The sequence below is a fragment of the Sorex fumeus genome, unplaced genomic scaffold (genome assembly GCF_029834395.1).
Source record: "Sorex fumeus unplaced genomic scaffold, SorFum_2.1 ptg000316l, whole genome shotgun sequence".
Taxonomy (NCBI): Eukaryota; Metazoa; Chordata; class Mammalia; order Eulipotyphla; family Soricidae; genus Sorex; species Sorex fumeus.
This window is the reverse complement of record NW_026606373.1, coordinates 424,513-445,315: the sequence shown is the minus strand read 5'-3', so window position 1 is coordinate 445,315 and position 20,803 is coordinate 424,513. Positions and strand designations below refer to the sequence as shown.

The 20,803-nt window shown below is 67.8% G+C and overlaps 2 protein-coding genes across 2 annotated transcripts; both read left to right on the top strand.

Moving 5' to 3' along the window:
- Positions 1–1,984: 1,984 nt before the first annotated feature.
- On the top strand, positions 1,985–10,880 carry IGSF9 (immunoglobulin superfamily member 9; the record flags this gene model as incomplete). The annotated part of the gene is given in 22 exon segments (XM_056109585.1): positions 1,985–2,174; positions 3,514–3,662; positions 3,892–4,047; positions 4,148–4,265; positions 4,560–4,701; positions 4,779–4,924; positions 5,012–5,079; positions 5,081–5,155; positions 5,912–6,054; positions 6,129–6,232; positions 6,307–6,320; positions 6,363–6,507; positions 6,625–6,748; positions 6,835–7,010; positions 7,093–7,343; positions 7,443–7,527; positions 7,607–7,639; positions 7,642–7,782; positions 9,310–9,352; positions 9,569–10,360; positions 10,458–10,585; positions 10,693–10,880. Coding segments are annotated over 22 exon segments (3,405 nt in total), but the record flags the coding sequence as incomplete, so codon positions are not given.
- A 1,031-nt stretch (positions 10,881–11,911) lies between these two features.
- Positions 11,912–16,620, top strand: TAGLN2 (transgelin 2). Its single transcript, XM_056109564.1, has 5 exons — positions 11,912–11,995; positions 15,150–15,346; positions 15,450–15,624; positions 15,752–15,854; positions 15,982–16,620. The coding sequence occupies exons 2-5, from the start codon at positions 15,167–15,169 to the stop codon at positions 16,121–16,123; spliced, it is 600 nt and encodes a 199-aa protein (XP_055965539.1). The 5' UTR covers positions 11,912–11,995; positions 15,150–15,166; the 3' UTR covers positions 16,124–16,620.
- The last annotated feature ends 4,183 nt before the right edge of the window (positions 16,621–20,803 follow it).

The window sequence follows — 20,803 nt, the reverse complement described above, 5'->3', positions numbered from 1 at the left end:
GGTGGAGTCAGAGCCCAGCACCCGCCGAAGGACACTGCGGGTCCCGGGGTCCTAGGGGAACCGTGCGGGGTTCTCCAATGCGGGACCCCCGTGGAATCAGGCCGTCCCTAGTCTCGGCTCCCCTTGGACCGAGTCCATGCGCGGTGCCAGGAGCCCGCTAGACTGGGCCGGCTACTTCCAGGAGTGTCTCCTGGGAGCCCCGGGCCGGCAGGGACCGGCAGGGACCGGCAGGGACAGGCAGGGACAGGTGGGCAGACCCGGGCAGGCGGGGCCCGCCCAGGTGGGCGCAGGCGCCGGGCGGGCGCGGCGGGTCCGGGTGGACCCGGGTCGCGCCGTGCAGGTGCGGCAGCGGCTCCCGGGACTCCGTCCGGCCCACGCGAGCCCGGTGCCATACGGACACGGGCGGCGCGGACCCCTCCCGGGACCCCCCCGGCTCTCCCGGGGCGCCGCGCGGACAGGAATTTCCAGTCCGGCGGGGAAGCGGCGGGATCCCCCGGGACGAGGCGCTCCCCGCCCCGCGCTCGGGTTTCCTCGGGGCCCGGGAGGGCTGGGGCGGGGCGCCCGGCGGGGGATCCCCGGGACGCAGCCCCCCGGCTCGGGCGCGGCCGCGCGCCCTGGGGTGCCCCGCGCCCCGCGCCCCGCGCGCACGTGCGCGCCCCAAACTACAACTCCCAGGCGGCTCGGGTCGCGCCCGCCGCGGGTCCCCCGGCCGCGGGAGGGGATTGGTCGTCTCCAGGCGACCGGGCGCGGGGCTCGGGGCGCGGGCGGAGGCGGACCCGCCCCCCATTGTGTGGCCCGGCGCAGCCAGCCGGGGCGAGGGCGGACTTCTGGGGTCCCGAGAGCGCGGGGAGTTGGGTGAGAAGTGGCGCTCCGGGCGGGGGACGCAGGGCGCGGAGCGGGATTCCCGGGGGGCTCCCGGCAGGTGGGTCTGGGGGGCTCGGCGGATCCAAAGCGGGAGGAGTCTGGGGCCCCCGGGATCGGGGCGGGCGTGAGAAAGTTGGAGAGGCGCAGGGGGCAGGGGGGAGAGGGAGTTGCGGGGGGCGCGCGTGGGGGGCGAGGGGAGGAAGGGGGCCTTGAGGCGGGTTCTTGAGGCCCAGAGGACCGTGCATTGGGGAGAAACGCGCTTTCGGGGTGCAGTGAGCCGTGGCGGTGTGGAACGGGGGTGCCCTCACCCCCGTGCGGGTCCTGGCAGCAGCCCAGGGGTCTGGGGAAGGCGTGGAATTCTGCGGACTCCAGGCCTGGGCTCCCTGGAAAGAGGGAAGTTCGGGGAATTGTCTGGGGATCCCGAACCGGGCCGGGGATGTTCGCTGCCGAGTCGTGGAGAGGGAGGCCGGGCCGGCCCGTTCACTCTCCTCCTGGAGCCGGGCTGGCCGCGGGCTCTGCCCTCCTGCCCCGGGCCGGCTCGTGTGGCACCTCCCAGACGTGCCCCTGGGGCTGGGGAACAGCCTGGCAGAGGTGTGGGGTGGAGGGTGAGTAGGAAGCGGGGGTGCGGCTCTGGCTGGCCAGCTGCGAGGTAACTAGCACCTGCTGGCCTGCCCTGTCCACGCTGAGCCTACGGGCTCGCTCTCGCCTGGACCACGAGGCCCTCCGGGTCAGCTTGGGGTGGAGGAGAGGGCAGGGGTATCTCTCCAGCACCCTGACCTGTCGTCATCCAACTGGACCCCCGCCCGCGTGGCCTCTCTGCCCTTCCTCTGACTGGCCTCCTTCTGGTTGCAGCCCGGCCAGCGCCCCAGCGGCCACCGAGCCTGTCTAGAGAGGGACCCTGACCGCCCGCAGCGGGCCCCGGGGGGAGCTCTGCCCAGTTGCACCCCACCAGAGGGCTCTGGGCCCCGGCTATGGTGGGGTGCCGCGGCCTGGCCCTCCTCAGCCTGCTCGTCTGCCAGGGGGCCGACGGTGAGCTTGGGGGACCCCTCCGCCGCCGCTGCACCGAGTCAGCGGGCGCCCACCCCAGCTGACAGCCCCCCTCTGCCGCTCCCCGCTGCAGGTCGGGGGGACCCCGGAGGTGGTGTCGGTGGTGGGCCGCGCGGGACAGGGCGCCTTGCTGGGCTGCGATCTGCTGCCCCCCGCCAGCCGGCCCCCGCTGCATGTCATCGAGTGGCGGCGCCTGGGCTTCCTGCTGCCCATCTTCATCCAGTTCGGCCTGTACTCCCCCCGGGTGGACCCCGAGTACCTGGGTAAGGCGCCTGGGTCTACTCAGGGGAGGTGGGAGTCAGGGGGGTCCCTGCCGCACGCTTCCAGGGAGCGGACACCCAGGGCTGGTGCCAACCCGCACTGCACGTGCGCTCGTGTGCATCACGCCCCTGCCGTGTTCGTGCGCAGCTGCACACGCGTGCACACACGTGACGCCTACGTGTGTGCATGTGTGTGTGTGTGTGTGTGCGCGCGCGCCCCCCGCGCGCACTTGGAGCTGTGTCGGGGTTCTGGGCCCCTCCCGACTCCCTGCGGGGCAGGGGACTGGCGCCCTCCTCCTCCCTCCTAAGCCGACGGAGTCTGGCTCCTAGGGCGGCTTAGGGTGCTGGGGCCGCCCCACCCCCGCCCCGTTCGGTCTGAATGAGGAAGACCCCGGGCGGGGGGCACGGGCGCCGGGGGGCTGGCGGCCGCCCCCGCATGCCAGGGGAGCAGACGCGCAGGTGCCCCAGGGAGAGGTTTATTTTCAAACGCGCTGGGCCGTTGTTGGCAGGCAGCCTGGTGGCTGTGCTCTGCCTCCACACGCCCCTGAGAGCAGATGCAACCCCCCTGGGTGCAGAGGCGGGTTGAGGCCCCCACCCGCTGCCCGCCGGCGCCTGCCGCCTGCCGCGCGGGGGCGGGGCCTTGACGGTAGGCGGGGACCTGGCCGAGAGGGCGGGGCCCTGGTTGTGGGCGGGGCCTTGACTGTGGACGGGTTCTGACCGCGAGGGCGGGGCTTGGTTGTGGGCGGGGCCCAGCTGCGGGGCGGGGCCTTGACTGTGGACGGGCCCTGGTTGTGGGCGGGGCCTTGACTGTGGACGGGTTCTGACCGCGAGGGCGGGGCTTGGTTGTGGGCGGGGCCTAGCTGCGGGGCGGGGCCTTGACTGGCCGGGCCCTGGCCGAGGGGGCGGGGCCTAGCTGCGGGGCGGGGCCTGGAAGACCCCTCCTGGCTTGTTTGGAAACCAGATGACAAAGTTGCGACCAGGAGAGAAAGTGGAGGGCAGGACTGTGCAGAGGAGCTGAACAGAGGCTGTGGAGACTGAAGGGAGGGTCTCCTGACTCCGCCTGCCTGTAGGGGTGATGCATCTGGGCACGGGGGTGGAGGGGACAGCTTTCAGGATGGGGTGGCGCTCCCATCAAGCTCAGGCACGTAGACCGCTGATGTAGGGTGGGTTGGGTGCAGGACTAGGAGGTCTCGCTGGTCCATGGGGCATCCAGGATTCCGTTCACTGCCTCTTTCCCTGTCCACTGTGGGTCGCTGCCCTCGTCTTCTCTGTCCACTCTGGGTCGCTGCCCTTGGTTCCTCCGTCCACTCTGGGGTCCCGGCTGACCCAGGCTCCTCTCCAGGGCGGGTCCAGCTGCAGAGAGGGGCCTCTCTCTACATTGAGGGCCTCCGGGCTGAGGACCAGGGCTGGTACGAGTGCCGTGTGCTGTTCCTGGACCGGCCAAGCCCGGACGAGGCGGCCAACGGCTCCTGGGTGCACCTCGCCGTGAACTGTACGTGGGGGCACGGGGGCTGGGGGTCCCCACTGTGAACTGTGGTGGGCAGAGGGGCTGGGGTCCTTCTTTGGTGCCCTGGCAGCCCTTTGGGTGGAAGCAGTCAGCTCGCTGCTGGGGGCTGGGGGGCGCAGTGCAGCCCCCCTGACTGCTTGCAGCAGACCTTGTGCCTGGTGGGCCCTGGACCCTGGACCCTGCCCTCGGGCCGACCTGGTGCCTCTCCTGCAGCGCCCCCCTCGTTTCTTGGAGACGCCCCCCAGGGTGCTGGAGGTGCGGGAGCTGGAGCCCCTGACGCTGCACTGCGTGGCCCGTGGCAGCCCCCAGCCTCAGGTCACTTGGATGCTTGGAGGACAGGACCTGGGCCCGGGTCAGGGCCCCGTGCAGGTGAGGCTGGCGCTGGGGCCGCCGCGGAGCGGTGCTGCTGCCCTCTGCTGGGCGGCGCGGGAAGTGCAGGGCTGACGGCGCCCGGGCTCTCACCACGCAGGTGCAGAACGGGACGCTGCGCATCCGACAGGTGCAGCGGGGCAGCGCGGGGACCTACTCGTGCCGGGCGTCCAGCCCCGAGGGCAGCGCCGTCCACAGCACCCAGCTGCTGGTGTTAGGTGCGTGTGCGTGAGAGAGTGGCCGCTGGCCCCGTGGCCGGAAACGGCAGTGCCTGGGACCGTGTCTCAGAGGGGACTTGGGGTGCACCAAGCAGGCTGGGCCCTGCAGGAGGGAGGCCGGGGCTCCTCCCAGCCTGGGGGTCCCCACTGTCCATCACACAGAGGCCTCACTGCCCTGCTGGGGTGGCCTCACAGACCCCTGGGCCGCAGGGTGCCCCTGCTGGCTCTGCCCAGGCGCCCTGAGACCCCTGGGTGCTCTGAGAAGCCGGGCTGAGCCCCTCTCGCGTGCCCTAGGCCCCCCCCTCATCGTGGTGCCCCCCGAGAACCGCACAGTCAATGCCTCCCGCGATGTGTCGCTGGCCTGCCGGGCCGAGGCTTACCCGGCCAACCTCACCTACAGCTGGTTCCACGATGGCACCAACGTCTTCCACCCCAGGTAGGGCAGGGTGCGGGGTGGGGATGGGGGCTGGGGAGCTGTGGGAAGCCCTGGTCAAGCGAGACCGCCCGTTGCAGCCGCCTGCAGGCCCGAGTGCGGATCCTGGTGGACGGGAGCCTGTGGCTGCGGGCAGTGCAGCCCGAGGACGGTGGCCGGTACACCTGCGTGCCCAGCAATGGGCTCCCTCCACCGCCCTCGGCCTCTGCCTACCTTACAGTCCTCTGTGAGTGCCCTGCCCGCTGCCCACCCGCCCCTGGCTCCTGCTCCCGCCCTGCTCCCCCCCACAGCCCGCCCCTCCCTGCTCCCCCAGACCCAGCGCAGGTCACCGCGATGCCTCCGGAGACGCCCCTGCCCATCGGCATGCCCGGCGTGATCCGATTGCCCGGCCAGGGCCAACCCACCACTGCTCTCTGTCAGCTGGACCAAGGACGGGCAGGTCCTGCAGCTGGACAAGGTACCAGCGGGGGTGGGTACCTGCCATCAGGGAACAGGGCACACGCACGGGACAGGGGCAGAGAGCCCAGTCCCAGGCAGGCCCAGCCTCGGGGATGGGCAGCACCACACACACACTCACACACACACACACGCACACGCACACACACACGTGCGCTGCTCACACACACGCTGCACACACACAACACGCTGCTCACACACACACTGCGCACACACACAGCACGCTGGTCACACACACACTGCATACACACACACAGCACGCCGGTCACACGCGCGCTGCTCACACACACATGCTGCTCACACACACATGTGCGCTGCTCACACACGCGCTGCACAAACACACACACATGCACACACACGCTGCTCGCACACACACAATACGCTGGTCACACGCGTGCGCTGCTCACACACGCTGCACACACACACGCTGCACGCACTGTTAACACACGTGTGCTGCTCACACACACACTGCACAAACACACACTCACACTGCTTGCACACACAACACGCTGCTCACACACACGCTGCACACACACACTGTTCACATACATGTGTGCTGCTCACACACACACACATGCATACACACCTGCTGCCTGAAGGTCAAGGCTGGGGTCAGCAGGGCCAGCATCCGCCAGGAGGGCAGGCCTGGAGAAGGCCGATTCCACGCTGGCTGGCCTGGAGGGGAGAGGGGTGGGGGGCTGCGCCCTCTGCTGGCATCTCCGCCCTCACCCCTGCCTCCCCGGCGCCCTCCCGACAGTTCCCCGGCTGGTCGCAGGACCCTGAAGGCTCACTCGTGGTCATGGTGGGCAACGAGGACGCCCTGGGGGAGTATTCCTGCACCCCCTACAACAGGCTGGGCACCGCCGGGCCCTCGGCCATCACCCGTGTCCTGCTCAAGGTGCGGCATGGCTGGGCGCACACCTGGGGGCCCCCACCAGCTCTGCCCGACCCCCCAACACCAGCTCTGCCTGCAGGCACCCCCCGGCTTTCACAGAGCAGCCCCGGGACGAGTACTTCCAGGAGGTGGGGCGGGAGCTCCTCGTTCCCTGCTCAGCCCGCGGAGACCCGCCCCCCCGCCGTCACCTGGGCCAAGGCAAGACTCCCGTCCCTCCTTCCCCCCACCAGCCCCCGCCCTGTGCTCTGCGTGGGGAGCCCCGTGGGCGTGAGTGGAGCTGCCCAGCGTCCCCAGCTGACCGATGGCTCTGCAGGTGGGCAGGGGGGTGCGGGCCCACGTGGACAGCAACAGCAGCCTTGTCCTGCGGCCGCTGACCAAGGAGGCACATGGCCGCTGGGAGTGTTCGGCTAGCAACGCCGTGGCCCGGGTGACCGTGTCCACCACCATCTACGTGCTAGGTTCGTGGCTGCAGAGCAGGGCCGGGTCGCCCTCAGCAGGGGATGGGGTGTCACCCTAGGGTGGGGGAGGCTCCCTTAGCTCCCCCCCCCCCGCTCAGGACCCCCACTCTCTCCCAGGCACCAGCCCCCATGCCGTCACCAACGTGTCCGTGTTACCTGTACCCCGGGGCGCGAATATCTCCTGGGAGCCGGGGTTCGATGGAGGATCCCCTCAGAGGTTCAGCGTCTGGTACACCCAGCTGTGAGTGCCCCCTGCCCGAGGGATGGCCATGGGTGGGCATGTCTACCCCCGACCCCTCCTGGCTCACAACACCCCCCATCCTCCAGAGCCAGACGTCCTGAGCGCGCACACCACGACTGGGTGTCCCTGGCGGTGCCCGTGGGCACCGCACACCTACTCGTGGGGGGGCTGCAGCCGCACACTCCGTACCAGTTCAGTGTCCTGGCCCAGAATCAGCTGGGCAGTGGGCCCTTCAGCGAGATCGTGCTCACAGTTCCTGAAGGTGCCGCTGGACCCTGGGGAGGGACCAGCCGGTGGGGGAGGACGGCCGGGAGTCCTGCCTCACACCGCTTTGTCCCGTGCAGGGCTTCCGGCCACGCCTACGGCCCCTGGGATGCCGCCCACCGCCCCATTGCAGCTCCTGACCCCACCGCGACGCCTGGTGGCCACCAGGACGCCCCGGGGGGTCCTCCTGCACTGGGAGCCCCCAGAACAGGTTCCTGAGAGACTGGACGGCTACATCCTGGAGGGACGGCCAGGCTCCCAGGGCTGGGAGGTGCTGGACCCCGCTGTGGCCGGCACAGACACTCAGCTGCTCGTGCCAGGGCTCATCAAGGTGCGTGTAGGTCCTGTCTGACCACCTTCCCCCCCCCACTCACTCTGACGTCCCAAAGGGGCGGGCCGCTGGGCTGACCCCGACCCCCACCCTCCCCAGGATGTTCTCTACGAGTTCCGCCTGGTGGCCTTGGCAGGAGGCCACGTCAGCGGCCCCAGCAACACGGCCAACGTGTCCACTGCTGGTGAGGCTTTTGGGGGTCTCTGGGCAGGGGGCAGGAGCCCGGTCACTGGACACGCTCCCACCCTCCCGCGTGCCCCCAGGCCTGGAGGTGTACCCGTCACGCACGCAGCTGCCCGCCTCCTGCCGCAGCCCGTGCTGGCCGGCGTGCTGGGCGGGGTCCTCTTCCTGACCGTCGCTGTCCTCGTGAGCATCCTCGCCGCCTGCCTTATGAACCGGCGCCGGGCTGCGCGCCACCACCGCAAGCGCTTGCGCCAAGGTACGCTCGAGGTTCGGCCCCAGGAGGGACCCCCGTGTCAGGCCACCCCCTGTTGGAAAGGGCCCTGGAAACACCACGACCCCGGGTTTGAGATAGGACCCCTGGGAATGAGACACCCTGGGAAGGGATCGCTGTTGGGATTGGCACACTCCCCTTGGAAGGACACGCCCCCATCTTGGGACACGCCCCTATGAGCATGGGCCCTGGGATTGGGACACGCCCCTGGGAAGAATACACTGTTGGGATTGGCCCGTACCCCTAGAGGGACACGCCCCCAGGGCTGGGATACGCCCCTGAGGATACACTCGGGATTGGCCCACACCCCCAGAGGGACACGCCCCCAGGACTGGGATACGCCCCTGGGAAGGATACGCTCTTGGGATTGGCCCATACCCCTAGAGGGACATGCCCTCTTGCCAGACACGCCTTTGGGAAGGCCACGCCCTCCTATTGGGACACGCCCCTGGAAAGGATACGCTCTTGGGATTGGCTCATACCCCTAGAGTGACACGCCCCCAGATTGGGGCATGCCCCTGGGAGGGATACACTCTTGGGATTGGCCCACACCCCTAGAGGGACACGCCCCCAGGGCTGGGATACGCCCCTGAGGATACACTCGGGATTGGCCCACACCCCCAGAGGGACACGCCCCCAGGACTGGGATACGCCCCTGGGAAGGATACGCTCTTGGGATTGGCCCATACCCCTAGAGGGACATGCCCTCTTGCCAGACACGCCTTTGGGAAGGCCACGCCCTCAATTGAGACACGCCCCTGGGAAGGATACGCTCTTGGGATTGGCTCATACCCCCAGAGTGACACGCCTCCAGATTGGGGCACGCCCCTGGGAGGGATACACTCTTGGGATTGGCCCACACCCCTAGAGGGACACGCCCCCAGGGCTGGGATACGCCCCTGAGGATACACTCGGGATTGGCCCACACCCCTAGAGGGACACGTCCCCAGCGCTGGGATACGCCCCTGGGAAGGAGACGCTCTTGGGATTGGCCCATACCCCTGGAGGGACACGCCCTCTTGCCAGACACGCCTTTGGGAAGGCCACGCCCTCCGATTGGGACACGCCCCTGGGAAGGATACGCTCTTGGGATTGGCTCATACCCCTAGAGTGACACGCCTCCAGATTGGGGCACGCCCCTGGGAGGGATACACTCTTGGGATTGGCCCACACCCCTAGAGGGACACGCCTCCTGGGCTGGGTCACGCCTCCCAGAGGCCACGCCCTCTTCCTAGATATGCCCATGGGAAGAATACACCCATGGGATTGGTACGCGCTCCCACAAAGGACACGCCCTGTGAATGCCACATTCCGTTGGGCCACGCCCCTGGGAAGACCACGGGTGGCTCCCAAGGGGAGATCATGCCCCGGGAGGCCACACCCCTGGGTTGGGACACGCCCCTAAGGCCCCCACTGGGAGGAGACCTCTCTGTGGCCCGTGTGTGTCCCGAGCCTGGGGTCAGATGCGTGGGCCCTGAGGTTGTCTGTGTCCCCCTTTTCCTGCCCCGACAGGTCCCCCGCTTGTCTTCTCTCCGCCCCGGAAGGCGGCCGCACAGTGAGTGCCCCCGCGCCGCCCCCCTAGCCTTCCTGCAGGTGTCTGCCTCTGTGCTCCTCCTGCCCGGCCGCCGGGTCCCCTGGGCCAGGGGCCGCTGCCTCCCGCCCCCAGCGGCCTCCTGGCCTGGCTCGCTCCTTGGCTCTGCTCTGTCCCGCTCCCAACCCTGCAGGGGGCCCAGCGCCCTCCCCCACACCCTGATCTCCTGTCCCTCCCCAGCTCCGACCCCCGCCCGGGCACTCCTGACAGCGTGACCAAGCTGAAACTCCAGGCCTCGCCGGAGCCCAGCCTGCGCCAGAGCCTGCTCTGGGGGGAGCCCCGGGGGGCCCCCAGCCCCCCTCCAGACCCCCCGCCTAGCCGCGGACCCTTGCCCTTGGAGCCCATCTCCCGGGGACCGGATGGGCGCTTTGTGATGGCCCCCGACGCGGGGGCCCCCCAGGAAAGGCCGGGGCCCGGCCGGGTGCCGCCTCCTGCCAGGCCCTGTGACTGCAGCAGCAGCAGCCCTAGTGGGCAGCCGCGGCCACTCTGCATCCCGGACATCAGCCCCGTGGGGCCGCCCCCGCCGGACCCGCCCGGGCCGCTGCTCCAGTTCCTCAGCCTGCCCTTCTTCCGCGAGATGAACGTGGACAGAGACTGGCCCCCCTTGGAGGAGACGGGCCCCAGCCTGACCCCGGATTACATGGACACCCGGCCCTGCCCCCGCTCATCACTGCCCCCTTCCTTGGACTCCCCCGTGGCCTCGCCAGGGGCCGCCCCGGAGCCCCCCTCGGGGGCGCTGGCCGAGTGGACGCTGCGGGAGCGGCTGCTCCCGAGTGTCTTCCCCGCCGCTCCCCGGGGCAGCCTGACCAGCCAGAGCAGTGGACGGGGCAGTGCCTCCTTCCTGCGTCCCCCGTCCACCGCGCCCTCTGCAGGGGGCAGCTACCTCAGCCCCCCTCCCGGAGACACGGGCAGCTGGGCGGGCGGCCCAGAGAGGTGGTCTCGCAGGGAACAGGTGCTGCCAGTGAGCAAGAGGTGAGGGTGCCCCCGCCCCGCCCCGCTCCGCCCCTGCAACCCCGGGGTGGGGGGACCTGGGCTCCTCACCCACTCTGTGCCCCCTACCCCACCACAGGAGGAACACATCCGTGGACGAGAACTATGAGTGGGACTCCGAGTTCCCCGGGGACCTGGAATTGCAGGAGCCCGTGTCCTGGGGCCCGGCTGTCCACCGGCTGCCCCTGGAGGCAGCGTCTGAGCAGGGTGAGCGCGCCCCGGCCTCCCCGCGGGGTCCCCCAACCTGGCACCCTGGGCCCTGGCCGGGCATCCTGTGTGCTCTCTCCCACTCCCGCGTGTGGCCCCCTTTGCAGGTGCGAAGACCCTCGAGCACGGCTGCTTCCCGCACCCCTCGCGGCCCCCAGGCCCCGAGGCTCGCTGTGCTGCCCTCCGGGAGGAGTTCCTGGCCTTCCGCCGCCGCCGGGACGCAGCCAGGACCCGCCTGCTGGCCTGCAGACGGCCGGCCCTGCACCCGGAACAGGCCACTCTGCTGTGAAGCCTCCAGGGGCGCTGCCCGGCCGGCCGTGTCCAGGCCCAGCCCCGAGGGAGCTGGGGCTGGAGACTGGACCGGCGTGCGTGGGGTGGTGGTGTGGGTGTGGGTTTTTTTTTTTACTGCTGAGTAAAGGCTGGGAAAGGGTTTTCTGTATCACCTGACTTTGCATCTGACGGGTGGAGAGATCTTGAGCCCCCATATGGGGAGGAGGGGGTGTCTTCCCTTGGCAAAAGCCATCACTTGGAGCTGAAGTGGGCATGGGGGAGCGGTGGATGGTGGGCCTCCCCGGACACAGTGAGCGCTGAGTCGGCCCTGCACCTTGTCCCAAATTCAGGGCAGGGGACACTCGCCTCTACGCCGGGCAGCTGCCTGGACCTTGGGAATATGCCCGAGTTCGGGCCATCAGTGGCCCCCGCAATGAAGAGCCCGGGAGACGAAGTGGTGTGGGGAGCTGGACCCTCAAGACCCCGCTAGGGCTGCGGGGCTCGGGGCTGGAAGGAGGGAGGGCCCCCGTGCCCTCTCGGGCCTGGAACCCACTAGAACTCGCCGGGGACGCGCAACCTGCCACCTGCAGGAAGCGTGAGGGGCTCCTTTTCTGGGTCTCCGGGTTGGTTCCGGTTCTGCTCCCAGAGGCTGGCTCTGCAGGCGGCGGGCGGAGGAGGCAGGCCCTGGGCCCAGCCGGTTCTGCGCTGACCACACCCTCGCCGGTTGAGAGTGACCTCACCGGTTTCCTGCCCAGGCCTGAAGGGGTCCTGGGCCCTCCCCCGTGGGCTACTGCCGAGCCGGCCCGGGCGGGTCCCAAACCGGGCCGGCTGCTGTCCTTGCGCACGGGGCGCGGCTCCCCATGCCTCGGTTTACCTGTTCACCCCTTGGAAGGGCTCCCGCCCGCCCACGCCAGGCCCCCAGCGCGGGGGTCGGGGGCGGGGACCTCCCGGATCCGGGGCAGGTCGTGCCCCGCCCTAGCCCTGTCGTGGCCACTGGGCTCTGCACGGCTCGAAGTCGGGCTCACCCCGCCCCGGGTCCGCCCCGTCCGAAGGAGGCGGGACGGCTGAAAACCCCTGGCCCGGCCCGGGCGCGCCACTCGCCCCGACCGCGTCCGAGCGCACAGCCCCGAGCACGCTTGGGTGAGCGCGGGGCGGGGGCGGCCAGGGGTGCGGGGGTCGGGCGGGGCGGGGGCGGCCGGCGGGGGGTCGGGCGGGGCGGCGGCGGCCAGCGGGGGTCGGGCGGGGCGGGGGCGGCCGGCGGTGGCCAGACCGGCCCCCGTGAGGGCGGCCCCGCGGGTGTCCGGCAGGGCCCGCGCGCACCGACGGGGCGTTTGGAGAGCGTTCCCGGGTCTGCGCGGCCGCTGGGCGCGCTCCGGGGCTTGTGGGGGTGCCCGGGCCGCTGGCCCCGGACTGTCCCACGCCCACCTCGCCCCCCGCTCACGCGCGCTGGTCCTTCCCGGCCGGCCGGCCACGTGCGCCCGGGGCCCGACGCGGGGCTGGTGCGCGCGCGGGGCCCCCGCCCGGGCGTGGGGGCCGCCGTGCAGACGCCGCCCGTGCCCCCCGCTGCTGGGAAGGCCGGCGGGCGCGCTGCCCAGACCACTGCGTCACCCTAGGCGTGGGTGACTCACCCGCTAACGGCCCGGGGTGTGGCGTGGGGGGGGGGGGGGAACGGCCGCGGCACCGGAAGCGGCTCCTTCCCGCCTGCAGGGCCGCGGAGGGGGGTGGCCGGGGCAGCGGTCACCGGGGAGCCGCGGGCGCGGGGGTGCGTGCGGGCCGGACCTTAGCGGATCCGGGATCGGGGACGGGTCCGTCTGCCCCGTTTCCCGGACGCCGCGACCCCCACCCGCGAGCCTGGCATCCGGCGCCCGGGCCGTGCGCGCCGCCCGGCCGCGCGGGTGTTCCTGCGCGCCCCCAGTTCCCGGGCCTGTGTTTGGTACACAGAAGCCATGGCAACGCCCCTCCCCGCCCTCCGGCCTGTGGCTTCCTGTTTGTGAGCTTGGGCGGTCTCTGCAGCTGCAAGGGGGGCCCGCGCGAGGGTCGCGGGCGTGGGGGGTGGGGGCTCTCCAACGAGGCCCCCCTGTGCGCTGCGGCCCCCTTTGTCTGAACCCCAGCCCGGGAAGGTGCCTCTCCTCCCCCCTCCTCTCCCTCTCTCCCTGCAGGGCGCCGTGGGTGAGCAGCGCCCTTTGGGTGGGGCCACCCTCTGCCTAGCCCATTGTAACCTCCCTCGCCGCCCAGGGCTCCCAGCCAAGCACGCGCCAGGCCTCGGGTTTAGGGTGCACTTCCCCGCTCAGCACTCTGCCCTTGGGGTTCCCGGGCCTGCAAGGGCTGGGGTCAGGAGGAGTCGTGGCCCCCCGGGAGCCCCAACAGCCAGCCCCCCACCCCACTCTGCCGGTTGCCCGTGGGCGATAGAGCCTTGCAGCTGGAGCCCGGGCGCAGATGTGGAGGCGGCGCGCGCCGTGTCCCATCTGCCCTGGCTGCGCCCCGGGCAGTGCCAGCGGGGCTGTGTGGCGCTGGGAGGGTCAGCCCGGGCTTGTCTGCTCCATCTGGGCCCGGGTTAATCATTGTCTTGGGCTGGGGAGAGCTCAGGGCGGGTGCACCCGCAGGGGGTGTCTCTTGGGTTCCTCAGGGTCACCCCGGCTCCTGGGGGCCCCGGGGGCCACCGGCCGGGCAGATCGGGGAGACTTTCTTCCTCGTGTCCCCTCTTTGCCGCTCTGGCCGAAGACGTGGATCCGGCCGGGGATCCGGCCGGGCGGTTGGGTGGGTGGGCACAGCTTGGTGTGGTTTAAAAATAACCCCCAGATAGGAGGCCGGAAGCTTGGGCAGGAGCGCGGGCACCGGGGAGGGGCGGCGGCTCCCCCCTCTCCCGGGCCTGGCAGGGGCATCGGGTGGAGCGTGGGAGAGAGCGCTGGGGTGATGTCAGGCCCCAGATATGGGCCGCGCAGAAGCTGGAGCCCGTTTGGGGGGCCCTTTGGAGAGCACCCGGAGGCCCACGGTGCGGGGCCAGCGATCAGAAAATGCCGTGTTCTTGGGGCGGGGGAAGCCCCTAGTATTACCCCTCCCGGGCTTCCCCTGAAACCCCAGCCTGGGCTCAGTTCCTGCCTCCAGACCATGCAGGGGGAGGGAGGGGAAGGGAGGGGAGGGTAGAGCATGGCCTGAGGGGCTCCTGCCGGCCCGGGGCCAGGGGGTCCTGCCAACTTAAGGCCTCAGGGGTGGCCCTCAGCCCAGCCCCTCTTGCCTGAGCCCCCTCCCGCCCCCCTCCCCCACCTCTATGATCCCAGGACATGCCAGAGACCCTCAGTCCAGCCCCTGCAGCGCCTTGTTCTGCCTCCCGGGGCGCTGTTCAGGGGCTCCCGGGCTCAGGCATTGCTGTGAAGCTTCTGGAAACCTCGTGGGCAGTGTGGCCCCACTCAGGACTGCCTCTAGTAGGAAGCCCTCCAGGCTGTACTGATTTTGCTCTGCAGTCTCAGCTGCAGAGCCATCCAGTGTTCCTGGAGTCCATCGTCATTTTCTGTGGTCTCTGCGGAACCAGGACTCACTGCCCCAGCACCTTGCCCGCGCATAGGGGGCTGGAGAGATAGCACAATGCGTAGGACGTTTGCCTGGCATGCAACCAACCTGGGTTCTATTCCCAGCATCCCATAGGGTCCCCCGAGCACCGCCAGGAGTAATTCCTGAGTGCATGAGCCAGGAGTAACCCCTGTGTACCACTAGGTGTGACCCAAAAAGCAAAAATTAAAAAAAAAACCACAAAGATAAAACAACAAAGAAAAAGTGCATGGGGCCGGAGAGATAGTACCGCAGGGAGTGTGCTTGCCTTGTGTGTGGCTGGCATGGGTGGGCTCCCCCACCCATAGGGGTCCCCTGAGCACCCCCAGGAGTGATTCCTGAGTGCAGAGAGGGGAAGAACCCCTGAGTATAGCCGATGTGGTCCGGAAACGGAAATGAAACAGCTTGGTGTGAGGTGTGGGTTGCATCTCCGAGAACCCAAATCAGAACAAAAACCGTTGTCTCCACGCCCCGTCCAGCTCTTCCTCCTGCCCCTGGGTCACTCCCCACCCCACCCCACCCCACCCCACCCCAGGCTGTCTGGGCCAGAGTTGGATTAGTTAGTGTGGGCTTAGTTCACCTTTGGAGGGGCGGAGCTCGCATCCTGGCCCCCCAGGATCTTACTGACGGCCGGCAGTGCTGGGGTGGGGTGACAGGCCGTGTCAAACCCAGGCCCTGCCTCGGGCTGCTCTTCCGGCTCCTGGAAATGGGTCGCCTGACCTCGAGCTGGACTGTGTCTTCTCCGCAGCCGTCACCGCCGTCACCATGGCCAACCGAGGGCCCTCCTATGGCCTCAGCCGGGAGGTTCAGCAGAAGATCGAGAAGCAGTACGACGAGGACCTCGAGCAGATCCTCATCCAGTGGATCTGCGGCCAGTGCCGCAAGGACGTGGGCCAGCCCCAGCCCGGCCGCGACAACTTCCAGAATTGGCTCAAGGACGGCACGGTGAGCCTGCCCCGCGGGTACCCCCCAGACCGCCCTGGGGAGAACATGGCGTGTGTGCACACCTGGCGGGGGGCGGGGTTTACCTGGACATCTGTGCTCCCAGGTGCTGTGTGAGCTCATCAACGGGCTGCACCCCGAGGGCCAGGGCCCTGTGAAGAAGATCCAGGCCTCGACCACGGCCTTCAAGCAGATGGAGCAGATCTCCCAGTTCCTGCAGGCGGCCGAGCGCTATGGCATCAACACCACCGACATCTTCCAGACCGTTGACCTCTGGGAAGGCAAGTGCTGGGTGCGTGGGGTGGGGGGTGTCTGCTTTAGGAGGATGTGGCCGTGCTGGGGGCCAGGGCAGGACCAGGTGGGACGCCACCTGCGGGCCCAGCTGAGCCCTCCACCCCCTCCCTGCAGGGAAGAATATGGCCTGTGTGCAGCGAACTCTCATGAACCTGGGTGGGCTGGCGGTGGCCCGGGATGACGGGCTCTTCTCTGGAGACCCCAATTGGTTCCCCAAGTGAGTATTCTGGGTCCTCCCAGCGGGAGGCGGGGGTCCTCGGGGGTTTAGCCCCTGCAGGGATGGGCTCCATCAGGGAGCAGGCACGTTTTCAGGGTCTGTCCCAACCAGCTCCTCTTCTGCCCAGGAAATCCAAGGAGAACCCGCGGAACTTCTCAGACAAACAGCTGCAGGAGGGCAAGAATGTGATCGGTTTACAGATGGGCACCAACCGCGGGGCGTCGCAGGCGGGCATGACTGGCTACGGGATGCCTCGCCAGATCCTTTGATGCTGCAACCGCCGGCCCGCCCTCCCATGGATGTTAATATATAGAATCTCTCAGGCAGTGACATTCCCGTGACCCACCCCACGTGCCATGCTCCGGGCCTGAGGGCCATCTCTTGTGCTCGCCAGCACTTAACTTTTCTCCTAAACTGGACCAATTCACTCAGCCTCTGTCCAGGACCAAAGTCGAGGGATCGCCCCGACCACCTACCTGCCCTCTCTCTGGCCTCCCCTCTGGGCTCCGTGCCCTTTCTCATTCCTTGGCCAGGGTCAGGGTCACCATCTGTGGCCTGCCTGCCACCGCCAGGCCTCACCCGTGGCCCTGGAGGCCAGCACGTGGTTTCCACGAGGGGTCCGGTGGCTCTGGCCCTGTGACCCCTCTTGCCGTTCTTTCACTGTGGCTGAGAGTGGGAGGAGGGACAGGGAGGGCTAGGGTGCCACTGTGAGCCGAAGCTAGAAGAATCTAGTTGACCAATAAAGAATCTGATTTTTTTTGATGGATTCAGGTGGTGTCTGGGTCTCATTCATGCTTGGACACGGAGGGGCGGCAGATTGAACGAGGGTGGTACAAGGTGGAGCTTTTCACCCCAGTCTCCCCCTCCCCCCACAAACCCACGTGCTTCCTTGGGTTTAGGAAGGTGGCAGGTGGTGGATGAGACGGAACAACAGTGCACAGGTGCCCACGGCCCGGAGGCCTGTGGAAAAAGCCCAGAACAGATGAGGGGGTGCCCTGCGGAAAGAGGGGGCTGCTGGCACAGCTGTGACTGGCGGACCCCGCAGGCACATTGGCGGAAAGCAGGCCTGGCTTAGGGGTTCCCAACCTACTGTATGATCCTTTTTAGCCCAAGCATCAGATGGGGGTTTCATGGGAGACACATCCTGCGCTCCCCGACGAAGCTACACCCACTGCTGCAGGCTCCACCCCCACAACAGACCATCTATCCCCGCAGGCTCCACCCACTGCTGCAGGCTCCACCCCCACAACAGACTCCACCTATCCCCGCAGGCTCTATCCCACGGCAGGCTCCACCCACTGCTGCAGACTCCACCCCCACAATAGACTCCACCTATCCCCGCAGGCTCTACCCACTGCTGTAGGCTCCACCCCCACAACAGACTCCACCTATCCCCACAGGCTCCACCCACTGCTGCAGGCTCCACCCCCACAACACACTCCACCTATCCCCGCTGGCTCTATCCCACGGCAGGCTCCACCCACTGCTGCAGACTCCACCCCCACAATAGACTCCACCTATCCCCGCAGGCTCTACCCACTGCTGTAGGCTCCACCCCCACAACAGACTCCACCTATCCCCACAGGCTCCACCCACTGCTGCAGGCTCCACCCCCACAACACACTCCACCTATCCCCGCTGGCTCTATCCCACGGCAGGCTCCACCCACTGCTGCAGGCTCCACCCCCACAACAGACTCCACCTATCCCCGCAGGCTCTACCCACTGCTGCAGGCTCCACCCCCACAACAGACTCCACCTATCCCCGCAGGCTCTATCCCACAGCAGGCTCCACCCACTGCTGCAGGCTCCACCCCCACAAGACTCCACTTACCAGAGCAGGCTCCGTGCCACAACAAGCTCCACCCACCACCAAGGCTCCACCCACTTCTGCTCCACCCACCACCACAGGCTCCACCCCCCAAGACTCCACTTACCACAGCAGGCTCCGCCACATGCTCCACCCACCACCAAGGTTCCACCCACCACCAAGGCACCACTCATCCCTGCAGGCTCCACCCACCACTGTAGTCTCCACCCATCACTGCAGGCTCCACCCACTCCTGCAGGCTCCATCCATCACCAAGGGCTCCATCCGCTATGCAGGCTCGTCCATCTGGTCTCTGCTGCTGCTGTGGTTTCTTCGCTTCCTTCATTTTGGGGGAAGTGGGGCTTTTGGGTTTTGGACCACGCCCGGCTGTGCTCAGGGATCACTCCTGGCAGGCTCCAGGGATCCACGGGGATCTAGCCTGGGTAGGCCGTGTGTCAGACGGTGCCTCCAGCTGGACTGTCGCTCTGCTCCCTGCGTCCTTCTGAGCAGACCGTGGTGCAGCTGGAGGGCGGTAGGTTACCCATGGTGGGTGATCCAGGACCTTTGTTCTTTCTTTTCTCCCCTAGCCCCCTGCCCCGGGTCGTTGCCTCAGCCAGCAGCACCTACTGTGGCCAGCCAGGACCCTTGGGGTGCTGGACAGTGCCCCAGAGTAGCCACAGCCAGCCAGGACCTCAGCGGGCACGGGGCCATGGAATCCACAGCAAGGCGTCCTGCTGCCAATTCCCAAGGGGTGTGCAGCCCACCCACCCCCGCCCTCCAGCCCTCCATCCTCTCAGGAAGGCAGTCTGGGCGCTGCGGCGACAGAGGAAGCCTTGAACGCGCTGATAATTTACACGAGAAACACAGCCCTCCTCCCTCCCCTGAGCTGTAGCTGCAGACGCTGAGGCCAGGGCCCGGCTTGCTGGCGATGTTCTTGCGACCCAAGGCTCTGCGCTCTGAGGAACAGGTCTGAGCCAGCCACCCCGGAGAGCCGAGATCAGGCAGTCGCAGGCTCAGCCAGGAGGGGCCCTGGGGTTAAGGGGCCAGCGTGTGTGCTGTCCCCATCGGTGGCCTGTAAGCTGGAGCACTGGAAACACGCCCAGGCTCTCAGAAGCTCGTGAGAGCAGATGCAGACCTGAGCTGTTTCCTCCAAGCCAGCAGGAGATGGAGCAAGACCCGCCCAGGGACCTCCCGAGCCAGCAGCCAGCAGCCCCCAGGCTGGGCCAGCACCGTGTCCGCCCAGCCCACCATGCCAGCCCCTTCCTCTGCGTGTTTTCTCTTTGGTCCTTTGTTCCAGCTGATGTCTCCATTCCATTCGTTTGTCTTTGTCCCTGGAGTGCGCAAAGGGACAGCCCCGTGCCTGGTACCGCTCCTGTCCCTTCCCTCAGCTGCTGGGTCCTTGTTCTCTGTGCCCCCCTGACTGGCGCTCCCTGCCCCTCTGGGCCCTGCTATGGCCCTCCCCGGCCATCTTCAGCGATCTCTGCAGATGTCCCCAATACAAGGCAGCCTCATCTGTCCACCCATAGGATCGGCACTCTGTGGACAGAGGTACCCGTGTACCGTTGGTGCTGGGTCAGTCTTTTCTGTGTGAATCGCTGCCCTGGCCATGTGGTACGGTGGGGTCACCTGCCTGGCACGGCTGCCGGTCGCTGGGTCTGAGGTGGAGCTGACCAGCTGCTTGGTGGTTCCTGGGTTTGTTTCAGAAAGGTTCAGTGGCCGGAGAACAGGCTCTGCCGCCCCAGGCCTGTCCCTGGCACCACATGGTTCTCGAAGCATGCTGGGGGTGACTCCTGAACACAGAACTGGGGAGGGCCTGAGCACTGCTGGCTGAGCACCGAGCCGGGCAGGGCCTGAGCACTGCTGGCTGAGTTCCCCAAACAGTGAAAACAGAAATTCATCTTGGAGCAGGTGCTGTTCCAGCTGGAGGTGTCAGGGCTGAGGTGTGTTCCCGGCTAAGTGGGTGGGGGTCATGGCCCACTGGGGGCAGATGGGCAGGCAGAGCTGGTCCCCTTACCCCTGCCCTCAGCCCGAGGAGGACGGTGTGCAGGGACAGAAAGGAGCCGGACTGGCAAGGGATTCGCACACTGACAGTATTGCACACCTGAGGAAAAGCACACACACATGCGTGAGTGTGTGTGTACATGTGTGTGCTTACAAGACCAGGGCTCTGGTGTGTGTGTACATGTGTGTTATGAGACCAGGGCTAAGGAATTTGTGTGTGTGTGTGTGTGTGTGTGTGTGTGTGTACAGATGCATGGTTACTCACAGGACAAGGGTTCAGGGGTGTGTGTGTTTATGTGTGTGTGTGTGTGTGTGTGTGTACAAGTGCTTGGTTATTCGCAGGACACACATTCAGGGTGTGTGTGTGTGTTTGCATGTGTGTGATTTACTCACGAGATCAGGGCTCAAGCGTGTATGTGTACACGTGTGTTATGAGACCAGGGCTAAGGTGTGTGTGTGTATGTGTGTGTGTGTGTAGGGGTGTGATTATTCACAGGAGAAGGGTTCAGGGGGGTGTGTGTGTCTGTGTGTACAGATGCGTGGTTATTCATAGGACAAGGGTTCAGGGGTGTGTGTGTGCACAGGTGTGTGTGGCTGCTCCCAGGGGCGGCTCTGAAGCAGACTGGGTGCCGCTTGGGCCTCCCTCTGGTGCCGTGGAGGCTGGTGCCAGTCTGCTGACCTGGGAGGTGGCATCCCAGGGCCAGGAGGCGTCTCTCCAGGTGGAGGTGGGGCTCCGGGCACCTGCTTGTACCTGGCTCCGTGAAGAACAGTATGTCCTCCCTCGCTGCACTGCCCTGGAGTCCTTGGAGAGCTTGGCAGGAGGCCCAAGGAGGACGGGCAGGGAGAGGACAACAAAGGGCTGGTCTGGGACACGGGGCGTCTGCCAAGGAACGAGACCTGGTCATTGATCCGCTGGTCAGGGGCGGCCTGGAGGGGCGTTTGCCTTGCATGCGGCCGACCCAGGTTCGATCCCCAGCATCCCGTAGGGTCCCCTGAGCACTGCCAGGAGTGATTCCTGAGCGCAGAGCCAGGAGCAACCCCTGTGCATTGCCAGGTGTGACCCAAAAAGCAAAAAAAAAAAAAAAAAAAGACGAGGACAGTTGATCCCAGCCCTGTGACATCTGGGTTCCCTGAGGTCC

Coding starts and splice junctions, on each gene's coding strand:
- TAGLN2 (XM_056109564.1), top strand. CDS start 15,167: ATGGCCAACCGAGGGCCCTCCTATGGCCTCAGCCGGGAGGTTCAGCAG. Junction 15,625..15,751: donor GACCGTTGACCTCTGGGAAG/GCAAGTGCTGGG, acceptor CCCTCCCTGCAG/GGAAGAATATGGCCTGTGTG. Junction 15,855..15,981: donor GACCCCAATTGGTTCCCCAA/GTGAGTATTCTG, acceptor TCTTCTGCCCAG/GAAATCCAAGGAGAACCCGC.